Source organism: Fusarium flagelliforme, assembly GCF_020744385.1.
Source record: "Fusarium flagelliforme strain FIESC 12 MPI-CAGE-AA-0113 chromosome Unknown B0J16scaffold_1, whole genome shotgun sequence".
Taxonomy (NCBI): domain Eukaryota; kingdom Fungi; phylum Ascomycota; class Sordariomycetes; order Hypocreales; family Nectriaceae; genus Fusarium; species Fusarium flagelliforme.
The window spans coordinates 7,008,200-7,030,480 of NW_025763503.1; the positions used below are offsets into that span (position 1 = coordinate 7,008,200).

The 22,281-nt window shown below is 48.2% G+C and overlaps 7 protein-coding genes across 7 annotated transcripts; 3 read left to right on the forward strand and 4 right to left on the reverse strand.

Annotated features, from left to right (window-relative positions):
• Positions 1-234: 234 nt before the first annotated feature.
• B0J16DRAFT_298145 (Rhodanese-like domain-containing protein) lies at positions 235-1,271 on the forward strand. Its single transcript, XM_046124481.1, has 2 exons — positions 235-867; positions 922-1,271. The coding sequence occupies exons 1-2, from the start codon at positions 624-626 to the stop codon at positions 1,230-1,232; spliced, it is 555 nt and encodes a 184-aa protein (XP_045990238.1). The 5' UTR covers positions 235-623; the 3' UTR covers positions 1,233-1,271.
• Positions 1,272-2,749, reverse strand: B0J16DRAFT_330674 (uncharacterized protein). The gene is made up of 3 exons (XM_046126497.1): positions 2,389-2,749; positions 1,931-2,333; positions 1,272-1,865 (listed from the first exon to the last, which is right to left on the reverse strand). Exons 1-3 carry the CDS (start codon positions 2,431-2,433, stop codon positions 1,465-1,467), a joined length of 849 nt encoding a protein of 282 aa, XP_045990239.1. The 5' UTR covers positions 2,434-2,749; the 3' UTR covers positions 1,272-1,464.
• A 41-nt stretch (positions 2,750-2,790) lies between these two features.
• Positions 2,791-6,146, reverse strand: B0J16DRAFT_367661 (uncharacterized protein). Its single transcript, XM_046130147.1, has 11 exons — positions 5,893-6,146; positions 5,305-5,841; positions 5,045-5,258; positions 4,622-4,993; positions 4,333-4,575; positions 4,175-4,283; positions 3,871-3,926; positions 3,797-3,803; positions 3,538-3,718; positions 3,347-3,457; positions 2,791-3,291 (listed from the first exon to the last, which is right to left on the reverse strand). The coding sequence occupies exons 1-11, from the start codon at positions 6,010-6,012 to the stop codon at positions 3,205-3,207; spliced, it is 2,037 nt and encodes a 678-aa protein (XP_045990240.1). The 5' UTR covers positions 6,013-6,146; the 3' UTR covers positions 2,791-3,204.
• Positions 6,147-6,384: 238 nt separating this feature from the next.
• On the reverse strand, positions 6,385-7,930 carry B0J16DRAFT_330684 (eukaryotic translation initiation factor 5A). The gene is made up of 4 exons (XM_046126498.1): positions 7,699-7,930; positions 7,186-7,452; positions 6,954-7,086; positions 6,385-6,901 (listed from the first exon to the last, which is right to left on the reverse strand). The coding sequence occupies exons 1-4, from the start codon at positions 7,720-7,722 to the stop codon at positions 6,831-6,833; spliced, it is 495 nt and encodes a 164-aa protein (XP_045990241.1). The 5' UTR covers positions 7,723-7,930; the 3' UTR covers positions 6,385-6,830.
• Positions 7,931-9,351: 1,421 nt separating this feature from the next.
• Positions 9,352-11,799, forward strand: B0J16DRAFT_280359 (Sac2 family-domain-containing protein). The gene is made up of 3 exons (XM_046123898.1): positions 9,352-9,983; positions 10,034-10,428; positions 10,477-11,799. Exons 1-3 carry the CDS (start codon positions 9,530-9,532, stop codon positions 11,614-11,616), a joined length of 1,989 nt encoding a protein of 662 aa, XP_045990242.1. The 5' UTR covers positions 9,352-9,529; the 3' UTR covers positions 11,617-11,799.
• Positions 11,800-11,802: 3 nt separating this feature from the next.
• On the reverse strand, positions 11,803-13,640 carry B0J16DRAFT_280364 (rab-GTPase-TBC domain-containing protein). The gene is made up of 3 exons (XM_046123899.1): positions 13,049-13,640; positions 12,836-12,991; positions 11,803-12,774 (listed from the first exon to the last, which is right to left on the reverse strand). The coding sequence occupies exons 1-3, from the start codon at positions 13,275-13,277 to the stop codon at positions 11,921-11,923; spliced, it is 1,239 nt and encodes a 412-aa protein (XP_045990243.1). The 5' UTR covers positions 13,278-13,640; the 3' UTR covers positions 11,803-11,920.
• Positions 13,641-17,160: 3,520 nt separating this feature from the next.
• On the forward strand, positions 17,161-22,193 carry B0J16DRAFT_42140 (mono-functional DNA-alkylating methyl methanesulfonate N-term-domain-containing protein). The gene is made up of 5 exons (XM_046133833.1): positions 17,161-17,802; positions 18,026-19,141; positions 19,195-19,703; positions 19,761-20,077; positions 20,133-22,193. Exons 1-5 carry the CDS (start codon positions 17,572-17,574, stop codon positions 21,944-21,946), a joined length of 3,987 nt encoding a protein of 1,328 aa, XP_045990244.1. The 5' UTR covers positions 17,161-17,571; the 3' UTR covers positions 21,947-22,193.
• The last annotated feature ends 88 nt before the right edge of the window (positions 22,194-22,281 follow it).

Genomic DNA, 22,281 nt, shown 5'->3' on the forward strand with positions numbered 1-22,281 from the left:
TGGAATACTTGACCTTCAATAATTCTGGAAGACATTCCGGGTATTGAACTTGAGGAGCCACGCAGCATCGATGTGGATGAAAAGAAGCGACATGATGGTTATCAGTTTTAATACCTATTCTCGGTGTATATATTGGCAGCCCGAGGGCATTTGGGATGAATGGGTCATAGAGATGATAGCCATGACTATAATAACATGGCATTTGGACAGCGCAATGAAAAATAATTCAAGATCAAACCAACGGAAGAGAGATGATTTGCGGTTGAACTAACGTCAGCGGGCACTATGGCGGATTCATGATCACGTTATTACTACCTCATGAGCTTATTAGCCACGGTTTTCAGACACCCTCGTTCGCGATTTCACTGGAAAATCTAAGCGCTGTGGATCTTGACATTGAGGATGAAATTGCAGTTGGCGTGTATGTACAGACGCCTTGTGCCAGTATCGTCATGGCATTTCATTGCTTGTTACATCATCCCCACCCAGGTTCCCGAAGTGACAGACCCCTAAATACCTTAGTCAGGCAACTTGGCTTAGGTAGTTAACTCGGTATAGTCTAAGATTCGCCATCTTAAACCTCAATACAACGTCACTACCGGAACGATACATAGCAAATCAACATGGCTTCCCGTCGTGCCTTTGTGTCTTCAGCTCTGCGCGCTTCAGCTGCCGTCCGCCCCGCGCGGCCCATCTTCTCTGTCGCAGTGCGTACAGCCAGGCCCTCATTAGCACCCCGAGCTTTTGCACCCTTTGCCAGATCGACGCGAGACTATAGTGTCAAGACAAGTGATTCGAAGCAATGGGAATTTGAAGACTTGAAGAACCTCGTGCAAAAGGGCGCCAATGACGAGATAGTCATTGTTGGTATGCTTCACGCTATTCGCGTTTACAAGACCCAAGATTGACATTATACTACAGACGTTCGAGAACCACACGAGCTCTATGAGACGGGCAAGATTCCCGGCGCGATTAACATTCCAATCACAACAGCAGTACAGAGCTTCCACATTCCCGAGGAGGATTTCGAGGAGATGTACGGGTTTGAAAGACCTTCGAAGGATAAGGAGCTGTTGTTCTATTGCAAAGCTGGTATTCGCGCAAAGTCGGCCGCACAATTGGCCAACCATGCTGGTTGGAAGAAGGTGAGCGATTATCCCGGGAGCTGGCTTGACTGGGCGGAGCACAATGGACCCGTCGAGAAGGTTAAGAAGTACAAGGCATCGCAGTGAGAAAGGCTGCAATGGAAAGGACGAGATGCATTGGGAGGTCAAACATTGATCAGATGAAAGCGCCTTCTAACTTATTATACAATGCCAAAATGATTCATTTCCTCCAAACTCCGTTTTGGCCACGCTACGCTGGGTCTGTAATCAGGGCCCAGGAACACATATTGTCTTACACGTGTTATTCAAACCCTCATATCCCATCTCATCTTTCTAACAAATTTCCCTGAATCTGTTCTTAAAACATGCGATCACCCTTGCCCTTGTCTGGTGTGCTTGACACAGGGCTGCCATGGGCAAAGAAGAGGATCTTGATGGCAAGCGCCAAACCAGCATGCAGTAGCACAACCACGACCAGCAGAATCTTGCTGACCTGGCGGTCTGTGGCGCTAAGGACGGGATACAGGTTGCGCAGCAGGAAGGCGACAGAGATACCAAAACCAACCCCAACAAAGACCCAGTTGAGAATGGAAATGGGGGATGAACTGATGAGAGCTACAGGAACCCAGATGAGGTTAGAGTAACCGTACAGAGCCCAGCACTCGAGAAGATTGGCAGATTCGCTGCCGAAATATCGCAGAGCTAGGAAGAGACCCATGGGGATGAAGAGGGTGTAGCCATAGATAAGGCCAGCGGCGCCTGGTTTATGTTAATGCGCACTCTAAAAAATAAAAAATAAAAGTGCTGTATAGATGCAAACATACCACTGAGGAGCTTAAAGTCGTAAAGGAACGGCCCCTTGCCTGTGTCAGACATGTACTGGCTGATGGTGCCGCCCAGGAAGAGAATCAGAACAACCGTTGTGGCGATCCAGAACGGTCCATACAAATCAGGGTTGCCTTCGAGGACATCGAGGAAGTTGGCCCGGGGGAAAAGAGCAGCCCAGCAGCGGGACAGAACAGCGGATGTATCGACGTCGAAGAACTGCGCGTAGAAGTTCATACTCCAAAGGAAGCGCTTCGATGACCCTGATCCGCTCGAGGCTGTGGCTGGCGCGGGAAGACCGCTGCCGCCAGAAGGAGGCTTGCGAGTATTGGGGTTTGTGTCGTTGAAGTTGGACGTATGGAATTCGAGGTCTTCTTGGAGATCGGTGTGGCCGAGGTCACCCTGAACAGATGTTAGTAGTTGCCAGAGCTTGGTGTAGCTAGAGGGGCTTGTATACCTCATCGTCGACGTCGACGACGGCATCATAACCAGAGCCAGACATTATAGATACTTGACAATCCTTGAATTGCTTTGATGTGGTATAAAGAGCGACTCGTTCTTGGTTGTCGATGTGTACGTGGTTGGAAGTGAATGGCACTATTACAAGGGAGGGTAAAGTTGCTGTTACTTGTTACAGGTCGCTGACAACTTCCAATTGGGACAGTTTGGCAGTTGTCGTAATTCAGGAGCGCGCAGCGTGTCAAGCTCCGGTCCCGAAGTTTAAGCGGCGCCTCATGATTTACGGCTTTTGTCTTATCACAACCCTGGCATGATTATCAGTGGAGCTATGTTGAACATGAAACACCCTGCATACCTGCATACCTACCAAGGTAGCGAGGGAGCGAACGGACTCCAAATTCTCCAATTGATATATGTTTGTATATATCGCGATAGAACTTGTCGCTATTCGAAATGCACGATATTGTGAGAAGCTCAATTATTGTTTTCGATATTGTAGTCCTGTGTCATCACTTATTCCTCCGAAGTTAAGAGGCACAAGTACAATTTCCCGCCCACAGACACACAAACACAACATAACTGTCCACAAGCATTGTTCGAAGCGTGAATGCTTTTTATTTCTTTTGGGGTCTGGCCGGGACACCTTGCGGTACGGCACATCATCATATGGGCATCATTTAGAATGTATTGCCTGAGCTGCACATGCTATTTTTAAAAACAACCAGCCTCGTGTGAACAAAAGAAAGCTCTCCTTCGTCCTTGCCATCGACCCCCAAATGCCAAATCCCAGACGCCACATCCATGGAGTAATCGTTTATTTGAGCTTCTTCTTGGGTCGGAGCTGGTTAGTGTGACCACACTTGCGCTTACGGCAGTTGGTGGCACGAGGGGGGAGACGAGCCTGGTAAAGTCTGTTAGAATCCGTTGCGCTCGGCGCGATGTGAAGCTAAACGTACGTAGCACTTGCGGCAGATCATCTTGTCGCAGTTGAACTTGGAGGCAAGAGCCTTGAGCGAAGGCTCAATGATACCACCACGGAGACGGAGGACCAGGTGGAGAGTGGACTCCTACAATACGGCGTAAGTATATGTTCCCATCATTTCCTTTAATGCCTTGCGGTCGCAAGCGCATTCCAAATTCCACGCACCTTCTGGATGTTGTAGTCGGAGAGAGTTCGGCCATCCTCGAGCTGCTTACCAGCGAAGATCAGTCGCTGTTGGTCCGGGGGGATGCCCTCCTTGTCCTGGATCTTGGACTTGACATTGTCGATGGTGTCCGAGGACTCGACCTCGAGGGTGATGGTCTTGCCCGTCAGGGTCTTCACGAAACTGGATGGCGCTGTTAGTACACGAACGGACGGAGGCGAGGTTTGTCGATATTTTCGGAATCGGCGGGTTCGAGCTTACATCTGCACTACATTGGGAGTCAGTATTCACGTCTTCACACATTCATTTTCGACCACTGGTAGGGGTATACTCACTCTTGACTGATTTCTGTGACGGTGACGATGTGAGGATTGGAAAGCCGGGCTTCTTTCTGCGTGCAATATTGGTGGGGCGAAAGCAAACGAAGGGAAGGAAAGCCCTAAGGTTCTGGTGGGTCACGTGCCTTCCTCACTTCGGGATTTTGACCTCGCTTCCATGGCTTGGGTGTGGACCCATCACCCAGCACTCATGATATCATGCCCTGGCGTTTTAAAGCTTACCTAGGTAGGTTATGAGGTGTAAGTCAAAATAGTTGGCTGGATATTATAGAATTATCTTTATGCTTTCAAGCAACCCTACATCATTCCGTTGGCCTGTCTACGGCGATTTAATTGCCAACCAAGTACCCTCTGCTCCAACATATAAACGGCCTGTACTGTTTCGTCTAACGATAAGCCTGAGATATGACCTTGACAACTGGTTAGCTTTGAAGGGTTTAAAAGGGCATGATGACTTACCACCAGTCTGATACAACGCCTGCGCTGTCCCAGTCAAGTCCTCTACTGACCGAAATGCCTCATAATTTGGCTCCAGTGCAGTATCATCCTGCTGTTCGGACCCCTCCTCTCCATTGACTGTAATGGCTCGGCCAAGGATCTGCCGCATTTTATGATCATTGTCCTTCTCAGTGCCCTCTTCTGGAGGGGCTTCAGTAGGCGGAGCATTTTCTGACGGGAAGAACCTTGTGATTGCCGAATCGTCTACAAACTGTTAGCATGTATCTTTCGACGTGCTCAAACAACCCACTCTTCCTATCAATCGTGCTCATGACGTGAGTAAAGTATTGGTTAAGCTCCTCCACTGTCATGGAGGTTACTTCGTCCGCCGTGACATTGTCAAAGCTAGGCTCCTGTTCAGAAACATGTGATACATCTGTCAATTGCTGGATGCCTTTTTTCCATCTTGTCCAGTCAAATCTGATAGCCTGCTCAGTATCGGCGACTTGAAGCAACGGAGCGTGACGTCCCAAGGGAAAGCACAGCTTTGCGGCAACAAGAATAGAAGAGATAAGGAGAATCTCAGGATAGTCAACATAGAATCGTCGTGACTGCTCGATAGGTAACTGGAAAGAGAATTGCATCACCGAAAGTATACTTTTGGCTGTGACCAGGGCTTCAACTAGGAGAATGGTCAGTATAGAGGCTCATCATACTTCGAAGAAGAACGTACTGGGCAAAGCGAGCTGCCTGACAAAGTGAACCAAAGTCGGCGTTTCGTTGACAGCAGGGAATATCATTCCGTAATTGTAATTGAATGATAATGCGAGATCTAGCACTGCATTGTGCAAGTCGATGCCTTTGAGAGAGGAGCGAAGGGGTAATTTGAGTGCTCTTGTGTAAGCAGACGGCAAACGATCCTGCATCTCTTGCGGCAGGTCGTAATACTGGAAGTCATTAGAACATGATCGCATTCCCTAGAATACAACTTACTGATCTCTTGTACGGTATTCGTCCGGTATTGGCCCAAAGACACAACTCGCCAATGGTTGTAGGTATTCTGAGCAGCAAGCATCCAAGATAGCACAAAGCCAGTGTATCGTTCAGGTTAGGCATTGGCCACTGTGAAGTCTCCTCTGGATTCCAGCTCTGAGCTCTAGTTTGCTGTGTCTTTGGCGTTTTGTCTTGGCTCTTCTCTTCCATTGTAGGCTGGGAGCTGAACATTGCCAGACCTTCATCTTGTCCTGTTTCTTGTTGTGTTTCCTCATTCACAGCAAGACCACCGCCGCGAGTACGGAGATCCCAAAGGTCTCGAACCACAGTCTCAAGCTCTTCCCGATGGCCTTTGCTCTTTACGAGCCATAGAAGCTGGTTCCTCAAAACTAGTTGCAGGCATTCTAGAAAGAGGTTCCTTCCTGCCTGGCCGGTGAGATGTCGCAGCTCCTTTTCTTTGATCTCCTTTTCTTTTCTGGCTTTAGTACCCAGATTGCCTGCATCTACCTCGTCGCCTATATCGAATTGGATGAACCCCTGTTTTGTTACATCAGTTGATGAGTCTCAAAGGTCAATGTTGTACCATACCTCGACTTGATGTCCATTGGAGCAGAAGCGCAGACCATACTCCAAGTACCATTTTCGGGCACCACATTCTGGGCATCTCTCACCACGAGGAAATTTGCGAAGATCTTGCCGTGCTTCCATGATTTTGACGGATCATAGCATTGAACTCCTAAGTCCTGGATCTGTTTTGTTTTTCTTTGCAGCCCGACTAGTTAGTACAGGGCGATGTGACCTGGCCGCTGTGATGTTTTGCAGACAAAAAAAAGTGGTCAAAGCATGGCAAACTCAGTATTACATATGATTTGTCGATGTCTGTCACAACCGAGAATTTACGCTAATAATACGAGAGCCAGGAGAGGTCAACAAAACATCAAAACATCTTTCCATGTTTGTCTGTCTCTTTCATGTGTTTCAAGAATATTGATTCTCCCATTATGCCCAAAGCGCTCTCTAGGTTACGGCCATGCATCTCACCAATTGTTGACGTCCACACGCAGGCCTGAGATTAAGTTTGACCACTCAAACATATTATTCTTGTCTCACGCGAACACGTCAACATGTTCCAAATAGAGTTTATGATAGTGCCATATTATTGAACAACTTCACATCACCAAGAAAAAAGAGTATAGTCAATCAACTCCAAAGCTCTCCCATTTTTCGTCATTTAATTGCTGCTACGTATCGTGACATGATGGTATTTGCAGCTTGTGAGCTAGGAACAAAGGAAAACATTTTCGAGCCTGAGGCTCGGGTCAAGGATTGCCTTATATCATAAACGGCAGGCAATCCCATCCAGGTAGAGGGAATCCTTCTGCGCAACGCCTACCCATGGCCCATGAATATTGATGCGCCGAAAGTCGATCAAAACAAAAAAGATCCCCTGGTCAGATCATCTTCTGAAATAGATCCTCAGGGGCCAAGTGCCATTAAGGTAGGGTCCGGATTAAGGGTCAAATAATTTAGCCCTGGTTGGGAGCCTCCTTGGCCTCCATAGCGCACTCCTCGCCCATGGAAGTGAGAACGATAACGTCTTAAAATCGTGGTTAGCGTGTCAATCGCATCGAAATCATGAAGCTACTCACTGGTGTCCTTCTCCTCCTCCTTGAAGAGCTTGGTGATCTTCTGGCCAACCTCGTTGTCGGGCAGAGGAACATCGTCCTTGGTGTCACCGTCATCGGTCATCAGGGAGAGGAAGCCGTCGTCGGAGATGTCGAGCTTGAATACTTGTTAGTCGAACCAATAACGGAAATGACCGGGGGTAAGCTCTTGAAGGAGGGGTTCTTCCTTTGTGGAGCGGGGCAAGGGTTCACACACCAGCTGGTACTCTCGGCGGGAGACGTTGGGGACGTCCATGTTGTGAGTAGAGGGGGAGAGATCCTCGTACTTCTTGCCGGTGAAAATGTCGGTAGCGACAAGATGGACCTTGGCGTGACCGTGCTTTCCAGTCTTGGAGGTGGACATGTCGATGATCTTGCAAGGGCGGTTCTTGATGACGACGAAACCGTTCTTACGCAGAGCAGAGCACTGCATAGGGTAGGTGAGAGACGCGCCGGCATCGGCGGAGTCGAAGGTCATCTCATGCTGAAGTAAGAATAAAATAATTAGCAAAAATATTCATAATATTCCAAGCAGTCTCGTAATCATGTAACGTCGCTGTCATGGCTTTTGAAGCTCAAATTGAGGACATAAACCATAAGACAACAATGTATCGTGGGGCACAAATCGCAATGCGGGGTGAAATCCCCAGGCGAAAAATGGGCGCAAGGGCAGATTTCGTGGGCGCGTGCGCATGGATTTCGAGACAATGCCAGGCAGGTAGGAACTCACCTCGTTGTCGTTAGGGGCGGACATTTTGGCGGTATTGACAAGAAATCGAGGGTCTTGAGGAGAAAGGAGTGAGGTTGAGGAGGAGAAGAAAAAAAAAGCTGAAAGTGGTGCTTAATAGTGGGATGGAGAAGGGAAGAAGGAGGAAAGGGCCCAAGTCGGAAAAAGAGATGGAGGGGGCAAGAAAAAGGCGAGAGGCCCTCGACGGAATTTTTTTCTCAAGGTTGTGATTGGGCCTTACTGGGTGGCAGCAGTGGAGTGGGCACTGTTTTTTCAGGCTGTGGATGGATGGACGGACGCTACCGATGGGCAAGAAATTAACAGCCCAGCTGATTTAGCTTAGGCAGGGTAGCTCTTGTCTCGTGAATTGATTAGGTTAATTCTGAACCTGAGGTTAACTCGGTGGATTGGGTCTTTGAGGTCCTGTTTGGGTCCTGTCCTTTGTCTGAAGGAGGGGTCTATCAAGTCTACGATGAAGCTCCATTTATTGTTGCATTGTGCCCCTCGCCTTTGTCCTCAACCCCTCTACAATCAGTGGAGGGGTCATCTTCTTACAGGGCACTTGTCCGCTACAAAGGCTGAGCGGGGTGGAGCGGAAGCAGCCTAAAAAGCGTTAATTGCCATGGACTGGCAGCTTCAGACCAAATCTGAGGTTGTCGCCTTGTCGATCAGTCAACAGATGTGACATGAGCTTGCGCCAGCGGGGTTCACTCGATTTAATTGTTTATCCTCCATCCCGAAGATACTTGGATTTGACTATCACAACCAGATCTAACAGAATTCCATTCTTTTTTTTTTTTTTTTTTTTTTTTTTTTTTTTTAGTTACCTGTTCACACTGTCTACAATGTTGGGTTTTGAAATCGAAGAAAACTTAATTCACTTACCTCTCAGACTTCAACAGCGTGAGAAACCAATCATGGCCACTTTATTAAAGCCTTCCTGCATGCTTGTGTATTTCTATTTCCTCAAGCCCTAGGAAGAGGTAGACCCAAGCACATGAGGCTACTGAGAACCTTCCAATGGCAAAGACCCGATCTAGCCAGCGAATTCGGGCGGTTGCGAGTCTAGACTACCAGGTCGGTAGGCAGGTAGTCAAAGGCACGAGATCTAAAAAGTCTTGTTGTCAACCTCCCAGGCTCAATGCAAAGAGGTGCAGCTACGCACGCGGGGTCAATTCTGATCTTTCTCTCCCATTGCAAATCCGAGGTTCAGTTTGGCACATAACCTCCCGGATTGGCTAGGCTGCCTTGCTGAATGCACTCCAAGCTCTTGCTTGCATGCAGTAGGTGCATTCAAAAGATTGCTACCACCATGTCCTAATTACTCGGTGCAAGCGTTGTAGTCGAAGGCCCACTACTACCAAGCTGCAGAATTGTCCGCCACCTTTTCCGTGATGTTCCCATCTCTGCATGTAAAATACTTGTAGTAAGTTGTTGGCAGGATGGATTGTCTTGTCGATGCAGGTAGCTAGCAGTAGAGAGCTAGGGAGTCTTATTAGTATCGGTATATACCTCGGGTGTCGGTTCTCCGAGATCCCGCTACTGGGGCTCCCTGCGCCACACGAGGCTGAGCTAGCACATGCTTCATGTAATCCGACATGACCAATCATTTTATACCTGACACCTACGCTTCAATAGCTGTTGACAGCCTCGCGTTGCAAGCTGGCCAAGCTGACCCTTATGCGCCCACTCCAGCTTCAACCATTGACTTAGTATTGACATATCGCCAGCACGCCCAACACCGATAAATGATACCATGACATTTAACACGAGTCTCGAAATTGATAATTAATCACCCTTCATCGAATTATCTCGCCGCCATTCTCCCATCAACATGTGGCTCGATCGACTGGCTGGAGGCCCGGCCACCAGTCCCGGACCCTCCACGCCTCAACCTGGCGGCAGACCTTATCCCAAGAGAACATCGAGTACTCTGAGTCCATATGTCACATCCCAGCGCCCTGGAGTATCTCCTCGTGGCTCCTCGCTCTCCCTGGCTTCCAACGATTCCTCTTCATCACTCCTATCTTCAGCGCGAAGGCCGAACGGGTCTGGTCTAAGGCAGGCCTCGACAATCGAAACAGGACCCGACTCTCTCGAGGTGTTGGAAACATTGTTGGCAGGGTTTTCTGACGCTAGCGACCAGCCTGAGAAGAATACTGCTATATACCAGGATGATCTCGACTTCGAAGCTGATTTTGGAGGATTGTCCTTGAAGGAGCTGGCTACATCTCAACCCCCTGACACAACCATCTCTAACAACCGCAAGCCAAAAACAACAGAAGAGAGTAGGTATTGTGCGCCCAGGGAATTTGAACCCTCAACTAACTTATGAAAGGCGAGAATGATAGAGCCAAACTCGAAGACCTTCACCGATCGATAGAAGCATGCGACGACGTTCTTAATTCGGTTGAGCTCAACCTTGCCAACTTTCGTAATGACCTCGCCATGGTCTCCGCAGACATTGAGTCTTTACAAAACCGATCTTCAGCACTGAACAAACGATTGGAGAACCGAAAGCAGGTGGAGAAGGCACTGGGACCGTTAGTAGAGGAGTTGAGTTTACCCCCTGAAGTCATCTCCAAGATCTCTGAGGGCCACATCGACGAATCATGGGCCAAGATGCTTGCCGAACTTGATCGCAGGTCGAACATGTTCAAGAAGAAGTCGGAAACCGAAACCTGTAATGCTGCAAAGGATCTCGAACCAATTCTGGAAAAGCTTACTATGAAGGTATGAGAGCAATGCGACTCTACAAACAATCTCATCTAACTCAAACAGGCAATTGAACGTATTCGCGACTTCATCGTAGCTCAAATCAAAGCGCTGAGGTCGCCGCATATTAACGCACAAATTATTCAACAACAAAACTTCCTTCGCTTCAAGGAACTGTTTACTTTCTTACATAAACAACATGCACAACTTGCCAATGAGATCGCCCTAGCATATATGAACACTATGCGATGGTATTATTTGAATCAGTTTTCCCGGTATGAGCGGGCTCTGGCCAAGATCAAACTACACATACTTGACAAGAATGATGCTCTTGGTCACGAGGACACGACTCGCAAAGCCACTGTCCTTTCAAGTAACCGAGCACCGGGACCCCCTCATGATGCCTTTAACCTAGGGAGACGCATTGATCTTCTGAAGACAAACAATCAGACGGCCATTTCATCCTACCTGGCTGAGGAGGACCAAACAACACATTATCTGGAAGTCCCTTTCCGCAATTTCAATCTTGCGCTCATTGACAATGCCACCGCTGAATACACTTTTATGGCCACCTTCTTCTCACCCGCCCTGTCTTTTAGTCAGATTTCAAAGAACTTTAACTACATCTTCGAGCCCACTTTCGAGCTCGGCCGGACACTATCGAAGACTCTCATAGGAGAGAGCTATGATGCTTTAGGTCTACTCCTCTGCATTCGCCTGAATCAACATTTTGCCTTTGAGCTTCAGCGCCGCAAGGTCCCAGCCGTTGACGGTTACATCAACGCCACGACTATGCTACTCTGGCCCCGTCTTCAGGTTATCATGGACCGTCATTGCGAGTCGGTCCGTCAATTGATTAATGCTATTCCTGCCAAACCAAGCCGTGCAGAAGCTGCGAAGCTTTCTGCAGCACCTCACGTTGTAACGCAACGCTTCGGGCAAATCTTGCACGGCCTTTTGGCTCTCAGCACTGACGCTGGCGATGACGAGCCTGTTGTGTCCAGTCTACGCCGATTGCGCTCTGACGTAGAGACTTTTCTCACTCGGCATGCCGAACTATTCGGCGACAAGCGCAAGAGCGGGCGCTTCTTATACAACAACTACTCGCTTGTCCTCACTATCATCAGTGATGCGAACGGCAAGCTGGCTGACGAGCAGCAGGAGCACTTTGAAGAGTTGAAGACTCAGCACCAAGAAGCATCGTAGAAATTCGCTTGTTATGATACTGCTGGCAATTTAGAGGTTAATGATGGTAGATAACTACATGCTTGAGTTCTCAGCTTGAGCAGTAAGCGCATGTTTTCTTTTCGCACGGCGTCAAGGGGAGAGGGTTCATCAATGGTTTTTGTAGCTGAACGAAGCTTTTGGTTTCTTTTCATTAGTAAGGAGAAAAGCTATTTTGTCGTCTAAGTACAAAGAAATTACTCTCTAGCTGCCAAATCTCTATACTGCACAGGACCGTCTTGAGCACTTCCAGAACCAGCTCCGCGTAAACGGAAGTAGCATATGCCTATCGGGCGAAAAAGGACGCCATACGATGAACAAGGGTTGGGTTGCGTCGAAGGTAGAAAGCCAAAGCCCCCACGACAAGAGCCATTCCGACCGTCCTTGCGGGTCGACGATAACGCCAAAGAGCCAGCTTGATGCGATCACCTATCTCTTGCCAGTGAATTTCATCCACTTGCTTGTCAAAAAGCTCAGCGCCCTCTTCCATAGTCTGTTTCGTGCTGGCTTCAATATCACGGGCCGTCTTGAGAGAACTGAATTTGGAAATCTGACGCCAATAACTTAGAGTCTCAGGAGGATAACGCTCAAAGAGAGCAGCCGACTTGATAATAAGCGCATCCAAATCCATTTTGGTAGGCACCTTGCCAAGGATAACGTGTAGCATGTCGGGCTCGTCAATCTCGAAGATCTCATCCCGGCGGTCAAGGATGATTTGGGCAAACATGTAGACAGTGAATACAGGCTCCCGCGCAAGAAAGACATCGAACAGTCGAGCGATGTCTTGGTACGTCTCGATATTATGCGCATACATTGTCAGTGTGCCCGCTAATGCGTAGAACGGCTCGACACCAGCAAGGTGTCGCCGGAGCTTCGGATCAGCCGCATGCAGGATATCAGGAAGAAGACGAAGCTGGGCGGTCGTTGGCCCAAAGCTAGGTAGCATGAAATCTCGTATCCTCAAAACCGATAGCCGCGCAAGTACCTGAGCTCGACATTCTGGGGCCAGCACCAAAAGCAGGACCTGGGAAATGTCGTGATAGCCCTGGAAGTAGCATAGATAAGGGTAGCGGCGGAGAACCTCTGTGATGAGAGATGAGAGCTCTGACTTGCGGAGACTTAACTCCGCCTCGGACTGATCTATTGGCACATTAGCTCTCGTAACTCTCACAAAAGGGAGAATGGAAAGGCAGGTGAGTACTATTTGGGTAGTAGATGAAGGAGCGGTTGACGTCAAGCTGAACCTGGTCCTCATCTCGATGGCGCGGTAATTGCTTCCAATCCCCAGAAGCGTCTTGTCTCGATGATAGATCCTCTTTATCACCGATTGGGACGTCGAGGCCCAGCACTATAGGCCCTGTGAGACGGTGTTAGTCGAGATAGACAACCCGTGTAAATAGGGACGAGCACGTACAGGCTTGCCTTCGTAATGTATCGGACAGGAATCCACCAGGCGCCTCAGCTAGGGATCGGAGGCGGCTTATGTCTTTCCATTTGCATGCTTCGATAACCTCGGCAGCTTTAGGATTGGACAGGACATCAGGTTCCTGGGAGACATCCGTGCTGGTATTGACATTGGTGTTGCTACTGGTGCGGCTGGCAGACAACGGCGTCTGATGGCCGTTTTCTTGAGGGCTATCCATGACAGGGACCAATGACGAACTTGATGGAATGACAAATCAAGGTAAAATAGGGATGCGAGACAGAGCGTGGATGAGATGGGAAGGGATGAGTATCAAATGCAGATTCTCGCCATGACCAAGAGACGGGACACCTCAGAAACAGAACAAGGCGTGTCTATTTCCTTGCTGAATGATATATGTGTTATTACTGGGCAATCTTGGAGTCTTTCTTCATTTCCCGTGATAAATGTGTCGAATCGAAAGGGGTTGTGATGTTTCGTGTCACTTGGTCTGCTCTTCGCTGTATGTAGGTACCTAGCAGGTAGGTACAGTAAGTTCAAGACGTTTTTGACCCCTGTTTGGCTGATGGGAGGTGTGAGGTTGATTCAGACTCAATGCGAGTTACTAACTTTGGGTAGCGTAATAGTGCCGTGCCTAGTACGTAAACCTCCAGGCACGCTCCAGCTGCTACTAGCCAGAAGGTACGTATCCACTTTGTTCGGGCCTGAACGGGACGGGCCCGAGAATCCCCCACGTTCGGGCATTTCTAACATTAATTACATACTTGCTGTTACTTAAAGTTGATGCCCTCAGTAACTGAAATACATAGTACCTAAGCCTTGTTTATTACCCAAGGTATTTCAGATTGTTTGGTTGCCCATAGCATCCACCAAATGATGGGAGTCTAGATACAGAACAAACCAACAAACCGGATTGCAACTTACTCTAGGGTGACTCGCTCATCACAATACCATCTTACTCCATGGTAACTAACTGATAGACCCCAAGCATCCGTTCTCATCAGACTAAGACACGAACGACAAAGAAAAGGATTCGACTGATGTGACGTCTAAGTTGGAACATGCAGTTGTTTGAGACATAACACATTTTTAGCTCTGGCTTACCATGCATTTGCTAATCAACTACAGAGTCCTGCGACCAATAACCACGAGGTTCCTGTCTAACATATTGTACACGTGAGCCTGCAAGTACATAAGCTTTAAACTCATGTAAGATGAATCAATACCAATGGCCATCACCCACCTGCAAGAAAGAGTTTGTCATTGTAATTAGACATCCTCAATTCGACAGCTGCAATCCTTTACTTCACTATACAAACCCCCTGTATCGCTCTAAGCTCTATGTACATTGTCTACTCTTAGAAAGTCCCCGAGATGGCTTGGCATAAATGATAGCTCGCGTTACACAAGGGAAGAGAGCCCCGTTTCACAGAGAAACAGGCCTTGACTTATGCCATCAACCGACGATCTCCATATTATGAGACACGTAACAGTGGAGGACTATACCTAGAGTACCAAGGTAGGTACATAATTGTCAGCGTCCCAATGAAAACTTGAGTCATTTACATTCCCTCTCAGCCTTTGCCTTGATTCTGGATATGGGGGCTAACTGTTAGTTCCCTTACTTAGTGTCCCAGTAGTAGATTGATATGGAGGCACACTGATGCCCCACTTGGCATTTGCATAGTCCATATTTGGTTTTGTCTGTATAGGTACCTACCTAGATCACATACCGTAATTGTGTACTTCTAGGTTAGAATATAACATGAAACTATAGTCTCTTGTTTCTGTCGAATATCTCAACGACATCGTAAAGGAAACAAGCTGATAGTACTTCTGCTCTTATTGGCCAATGGCTCGATGGCTTTCCTCGTCAGGGCTGAACAAATGCACACATGCAAGAATGGGTGGATGTGCAGAAAGAAAAGCAACGTGGCTTACTACCTATATCCACTATCATAGAATGAGTTATCGGACTCGAGTTGGCGTGGGAAAAAAGGAAGGAAAGAAGGGCAAAGAAAAGTTAAGACACAAAGACGGTCCAGACCAAACCTACAACAATTAAGAGCTCGTTGGACTCGGCATCTTCAAGATCCGAGATGCAAACAACATTGGCAACAGATTACTGTAGCCAGTCCAGAGTGAAAGAGCTAGTCTAATCGATCAGAACTAGGTCTGTGCTGAGAACAAGATCCGGGCACTTTTGCCTGACGTTAATTATACATGGGAGGGTATATTATTAGCCGAAAGTATAGCGAGCTCGCAGATAATATATAGCTTCTCTAGTAACCATTGGAGTATCCTTATACCTGGGTAGGTTAGTAGTAAGTTTCGTCACAACTCATAACAGAATCGCCGTAGTCGTCAGTGCATGTAGATCGATAACTAACCCGGCTGCACGGGGAGTATTGAAACCCAAGAGCCGCTCCGCTCTACCGACGCCCTGGTTCTCGGACGCCACTTTTAATACCCAAAGTAAGGAGAAACAGAAAGAAAAAACAAAGGGAGACAAAGCGTTATCGCAGCACTGTAAGTAGTTAGAAACAGGTTGGATGTGACCAAGTCTCATTACTTTTACATGTAAGACTGCGTCGTGCAAGACATTGTAATTATATCGGTGATTACACTGTTCCCGTCAAAGTTGCGTACATCAAGGTAGGCTAAGGAGGTCCCTCTCCATGAACGAACTTGTTCCGTGCTGTGTGCAGGGATCCAGGGCTGACCACTTAGGCTATGTCGGGGGCTAGGCCAGCTTAGAGACACTCAGGTTCTCTGCCCGTTACAGAGTACTACAGTAGATATTCTGCACTGCTGCGTCTGGCCTTGACTCGAGTTTGTAATGATTAACCCAAGACTGGACACAATGGATGCCTACCTACCTACCTATCTACCACGCCCAAGGCTCAGATCATGTTCGCGCTGCTGTCTTATTGGTGGCCCTAGAGCAATACGAGGGTGACAGACGCAGAAATCCACGCCGTTGAAGCCTGTTATAGGGCTGGTTGGTATAGACTAGGTACATAGCTAGGGTGAAACCGGGCTGTTGAGTCATCATGGTGAAGGCAACTTGCAGAATAGAACAAGGATTAATTCCAACTTGACCTAGGTACTCTGTACACTTACACCAACAGTGCAGTGATGGATTGGATGATTCTTAGTATCGGAGAACCACCCGACTGTTCGTAGGCCCTCTCCGCCTAAAAGTGCTAGGGTCTGGCGGGGCGCTAAAATCTATCCGCCCCGGGCTACTGGGGATCGATCCATCACATTCATCCATCCATCACACCCGACCTCCACTACTATCTGCGCCTAATTACTACCTAGGGATGGTATATTGATCCATACCAGGTACGTGTACCTCTCGTTCAACGGGTACCTGCTAAAGTACGGATAGCACTTAGGTAAATGCACAGAAAAGGTGGATCTCACCTCAGGCTTCTCTTCAGCTTCGGAGCCTCATGCTTCTCTCGTTCGAGTTGCTTTCAACCAACGCAGGTCAGATCACAGTCAGGTCAGACCAGATCACTTCGACCCATCGGACTCAATCCTTTGTGGCTTGCTCCGATTTTATCCTCCGAGACGAAACAGACTTGATCTGTATCACTATCTGCCCTTCACCTTGCGGGCCACAAATGCCAATCTCGACACGGATGGGGCGCTCTTGTCTAACAACAGCTTGCCCTGATCAATAATCAACTTTCCCCGAGGTTGATGTACTACACTCTACACTCTTCACGCTTTCTTCAATCTTTGCATTCCCTGTGGTGTCGTCAATAAGCACCTCATATCTGCGGATATCGACCACCCAGTCCGGCCCGGAACCATTCCGTTTGACCATTCAATCGACCATTAGCTTTATGCATCTCTGGCTCAGGCAGAAGACACTCGATCCTTGAATAACACCACATTGTTACCAAACACCTTCTTAGGTCAGCTCTGTCACTAAGGAAGCCTCTCCTGCTCAATGTTGCAGCTAGTGCAGGCAATTCTATCCTATCTCTGACAGCCTTCCGCCACTTGTACCTTATCTGCACCTGTACCTCAATACGATCGACCTGAGGCTTTGTCAAACTCCCGATATTCTCCTCTAGTTCTCACTCCGAGATTGCTCAACTACCCCTGGTTTGCCCGAACGATAGGCCGTTACTAGGCGGGATTCCAGCGGCGTCAAAATTAGTTGGCGTTCGGACTGGTGTGGACAGCCATTCACCGGACCGCACCAGTGCTGTGCAGCAGGGTACTTGCATACGCGACGCACCCGACGATTTGTCAAATTTACTAGAAAGAACCTCGGTCTGCCTTATTCTCCTTCTGTCCCGAGTTTACTACCTGATATTCCGGCGCATCGTCTGCTACGGGAACGTCACGAGTGCTCCACGCGGGAGCCGTCACTTGTCATCTTGACTGTTGCTTTTCAGCTTCGAAGCCTTCATAATTGGTATCGGAGCACTCGTTTGCGAAAATCGCCCCAGACTACGCTTTGTTAGTTTCTTTGATGCCATGAAGAGTTCAGCATGGCTTTCCAGAGCAGTGTTCTTAGAGATGGCGAGTGGGTGACGCAGACAGTCAGTTTCCAAGATGCTTTAAAGGCCTCTTCTTCTGTACCCAAGACCACCTCGGACCTCCATACCAAGAGACCGGCTTGCGGGATCCTTTCTAGAACTATTATAGAGAGCCCTGTCGTCCATTGGGTTCTTCCGGTTTGGTTGCGGTCGCGCTCCCACAATGACCTTGCGTTCATCGGGGTAAGTCTCACCTTTTTATTGAAACAAAAGCCAGCATGTACCAAGTCTTCCATCCACAAACAATCAAGTGATTGGCAGGATAAAGCTTGTCATGTTTTTGCTGCTATGGTCGATCTGTGTACATCCCTAAGTGCAAGTCTCGACCGACTACTTCTAAAGAGCAACTTGAATGTCGCCCGTTAAGGCCTATAATTAGGATTGGAACGTCTGCTGATCATTTTAGGATCGTTTTGTACAAATAAGTGAACTCCGCGAAGATGGGCAAGTTCATGAGGTTATACGAAAAGCTGATTTTGGCACGCGAATTCGCAACGCAATTGTCCTCGGAGCGCCGCCTGATGGTGCAGGTGTTGGTACAACCAAGGTCGAAGACCCTGACGTTGCCATGCAGGACGATGTTAGAGCGTACCAAACCGACGTACATCATACGTTACCACCACAACTATTGGTGCTGATGCTCGAGACCGGAGATGCAGTGTTCCTGTTTATTCGAGAGCGTGCGGATGGTACGCTTGAATTTGTGACAACAAAGTACGAGAGCCCTAGAAATTTACAATTTCTTGGATACCATCTTTCTATTGACCCGTCTTCCCGATACATGGCTGCTGGGTCTGCTCAAGGGGCGTTTGTCATTTACGAGTTAGAGTCACTTGCAGCCATGGATTCGCAATTCCGAAATCGCGGATCTTTTGAGCCTGTTAAGTCGATTCGGATCCGGACGACACAGGGCGTCATACATAAGATGGAATTCTTACATCCGCGACCCGAGGATGACTATCATATCATCCTCCTTCTAATCATTATCCGGCGTGAAGCTAGTAAGCAAGCTCATGTCTCTCGCATGGTCGTCTACGACTGGGAACTTGGTGATGAACTTACCACTGTATTTCGGTCAGAGAAGGGAACCCCTCTACCAAGAGAGCATCGAATGCCCCTCATGATCATTCCACTGAAACTCAACACTGCCTTTTTTGCGGTCTCGGAAAACTGTATTGGCATTGTCAAAAATGCATTTACTGGACAAACACTATTCGACACCATCGAGACTCATTCTCCCGGGCAAACCGACTTGCATCATGGAGCCTCTGAACCCCTCTGGACGGCTTGGTCAAGGCCATTTAGACTTAGTTCATGGCAGGAAAAAATGGACACTATCTACCTGGCTCGCGAAGATGGTGTCATTGCACACATAGAAATTGATGCAATGGCTCTAGTCCCGTCGGTGATTAACGTTGGAACGATCAATACGAATATTACGACTGCTTTCGCGACGGCATATGATGTCTTTTCAGACGTACTTGTGGTTGGTGGAGAGTCAGGCCCAGGGGGTATTTGGAAGGTATTCGATTCTATCCTCGTGGACAACGCTTGGACAACGCTCACATGTTCTAGATTGAAGCCCGCGGCGACCCTCAGCAAGTTAGTACTATACCGAACTGGTCACCCGTTGTAGACCTCGCCACCACCGATACGAATCTTTCATGGGCGGGCGGTAGCACACATAAAGAACCTTCGGCCAGACGCAAAGCTCCTACAAACATGAGACAGAAGGATCGTATCTTTTGTACTTCCGGCCGAGGACCTCAGTCGAGTCTAACAGAGTTGAGATGGGGTATCCAGGCAAGAATTGGACTTGAATTCGATTATGATCAGCCTGTTCGCCAGTCATGGATGTTTCCAATGGAAAGCCAAGGGGAGAGAGGATTCTATGCTGTGCTATCGTTGCCGCATTCCTCGGACGTGCTTCATTTCCCTGGTGATCTGAGTAACGCCAGTGCTCTGTCCCCAGAGGCTTGCCCATTTGATACCTCATCGCGAACAATCTCAGCGATTCAGAATGACCAAGGGACGATTATACAGATCACCGAAACATGCACAAGCTTCATCGCGCCCTTTCAGAGGTCAGCACACGATTAAAGAAAAACATCTGCAGACATGGAAAAGCTAACAGTACTTAGTTCAAGACACAACCATGGTGAAGCTTGTGGGAAGACCTCTCTAGTCGCGGACCATGCGTGCTGCTTCGACGACACGATAGTTTTATCTTCGCATGACGCCCAGGCATCACGGCTAGATGTTTTGCGAGTTGACCAGATGAATCTATCGCATGTAACTTCATTTGAAGCCAAGGGTGAGGTAACATGCCTGGGACTCTTTAAAAGGTCGCTCGAGACATGTATTGCGGTGGGCTCTGTTGGAGATGGCATGCCCTACTTAACAATATATTCCTTGGATGGTCGAGAGTTGTGCAGCAAGACTCCGCAACCGCACCTCAGTAGGTTTAGTATTTTAATGGCCGAAACACGACACTTATGCTAACAATTCACAAGATACCACCGAGCAGCAAGCTATCTTCCAGGTGGAAGCATTCACAAGTGTGCATGCAATCGCTGACACCGTCGACAAGACCATTTTATTGTTGGGCACCAGAACCGGTCACCTTGTGACTGTCCACCTTTCAGACGACGGCCTGGATCATAGTTCTTTTACAGTCGAGCAGATCGGTTTCTCACCTACCAACGTATTTGGGGCATCTGGCCCGTTCGATGGAAGTCACGCTGCCTTCGTATGCTGCGACAACATCTTATCAGTTGTGACCGGCTTTTCGGGAACGACCACCAAATTTCACACCAAGAATCAAATCTTGGCAACCGACTCTAACGAGCAATCAATGCCATCGCCACCCATTCACTCTGCGTTCTGTCTCGAACATAGCCTTTCTGGCTACCACCGGCACATGTCTCTTATGTTGCTATCTGGGACGCGAATTCTTCTCGTGGATATCTGGCCTCATGTCGGCCCAGTTCCTCGCAGCATCCCCCTGGACGGAACACCAATGCGTGTTATCTACTCTAAACAATGGAAGGCATTGGTGGTCGCACATCTGAAAGATGATCGTCCAACACTTTCTTTCATCGATCCGGACACGGGGGCCAATATTTCAGCTGCGGCTAACAAAGACAAGCAACCGTCCGATTTCATCTCGGGCTTGGGACATCCAGGAGATAGGATCTTTGGGCTATACGAGTGGTTCTATGTCAAAGATGGAAAAACATTTCCATTTATCATTGTGACCACCCAGCATGGTCGATTGATGATTGTGTCTGTGAAGGCACAAGAAGTTGAGAGTGCCGATGGACCGACGAGGCAATTGCAATACTGGACCAGGTACAAGAAGAAAGGTTTTACAGACCCAATTTACGCGGTTGTTGGAGATACCGTGGGTCTCCTATTCTGCGTTGGCAAGGTTCTCCATTGGGAAGTCCTTGATCTCACAGAAAAGAAACTCAAACCGATGAAGCAAATCAAGTTGGACTCACCAGCTACGTCACTTCGGGTTGAAGGCAACCAAGTCTGCGCATTGACTGCGCAGCACTCTCTACAAGTTATCGACCTTGAGGTGGGATCGGAGGAAACTCAGGCGTCCGTCATACACAGCGACCAGATAACGCGGTACACGGGGCATGTGATCGAAATGGGGGATACTGAAGAACAACCGGGCAAGTGGCCCGTGAATGTGATATCCACTTCGCAAGCTGGCCTTGCTGGAGTCTGGATTCCTTGGGGCCAACGCAATAAGGAGTTCGAGGTTGTTTTTGAAGGAACCTTGCCCACGTCTATTAGAAGATTCCGCAAGGGCCACACGCGGCCCTTCTGGCTGGCAGTCGACCGTCAGCGACAGTACGATACACTGTTTAGCACAACTGACCAAGCCGAAGTTCTAGGCGTGTCCCTGGATGGGTCACTTCAACATTTCTCCCTGATTGGAACGGACCTGTGGCGTTTCCTTCGACTGATACAGAATTTGGCATATCATAATACGAACGTATGCCCCTTTACACGCAACAACCAGCCATCAACAGGTAGCGGCATGGATCTCGATTTGGATTTAGAACTGGAGCCTCAACCTTATCCAGGGATGATGCATATCGACGGGGACTTGCTCAAACGTTGTTTCGACTTGGGCGCATTGAAAAGTCTTGTGTCCATTGGCGATGGCATCGATCTATTTTGCGAGTATCTGGACGGAATTGAAGATGGCATACATACAGAAGGTTTCCGGGACAGCGGCGCTGAAGGACAGGAGAAGTACATTGAGCTGGGCTATAAGATACTTGAGTATGTTCTGGCCCCAGCAATCTGATTTAGATTTAAAGAGGACACAAAAAAGACCTCACGCTCAAGGTAGCTTCAAGGCTGTATTACAAACTTGCATCACTTGGGTAGTTATGAAAGAGTTTCAAGAACAATTATCTATAAATTTTATTAAGTTTGACCCAGTAACTTGCCCTTCAGTTCAAAGAGAACGAAAGAATCTAGTCGCCTTCATGCGAATTTCAACAATTATTCAGCCTAGTTTATTTTGGCATCCTAAGCCTCACCAAGAAGACAATCTCGTTGCTACCCAAAAGGTTGTAGAGGCTATTCTCAGATCGTAGTAACGGGGGCTTACATAATATAGTGAATTCACAGAATAAA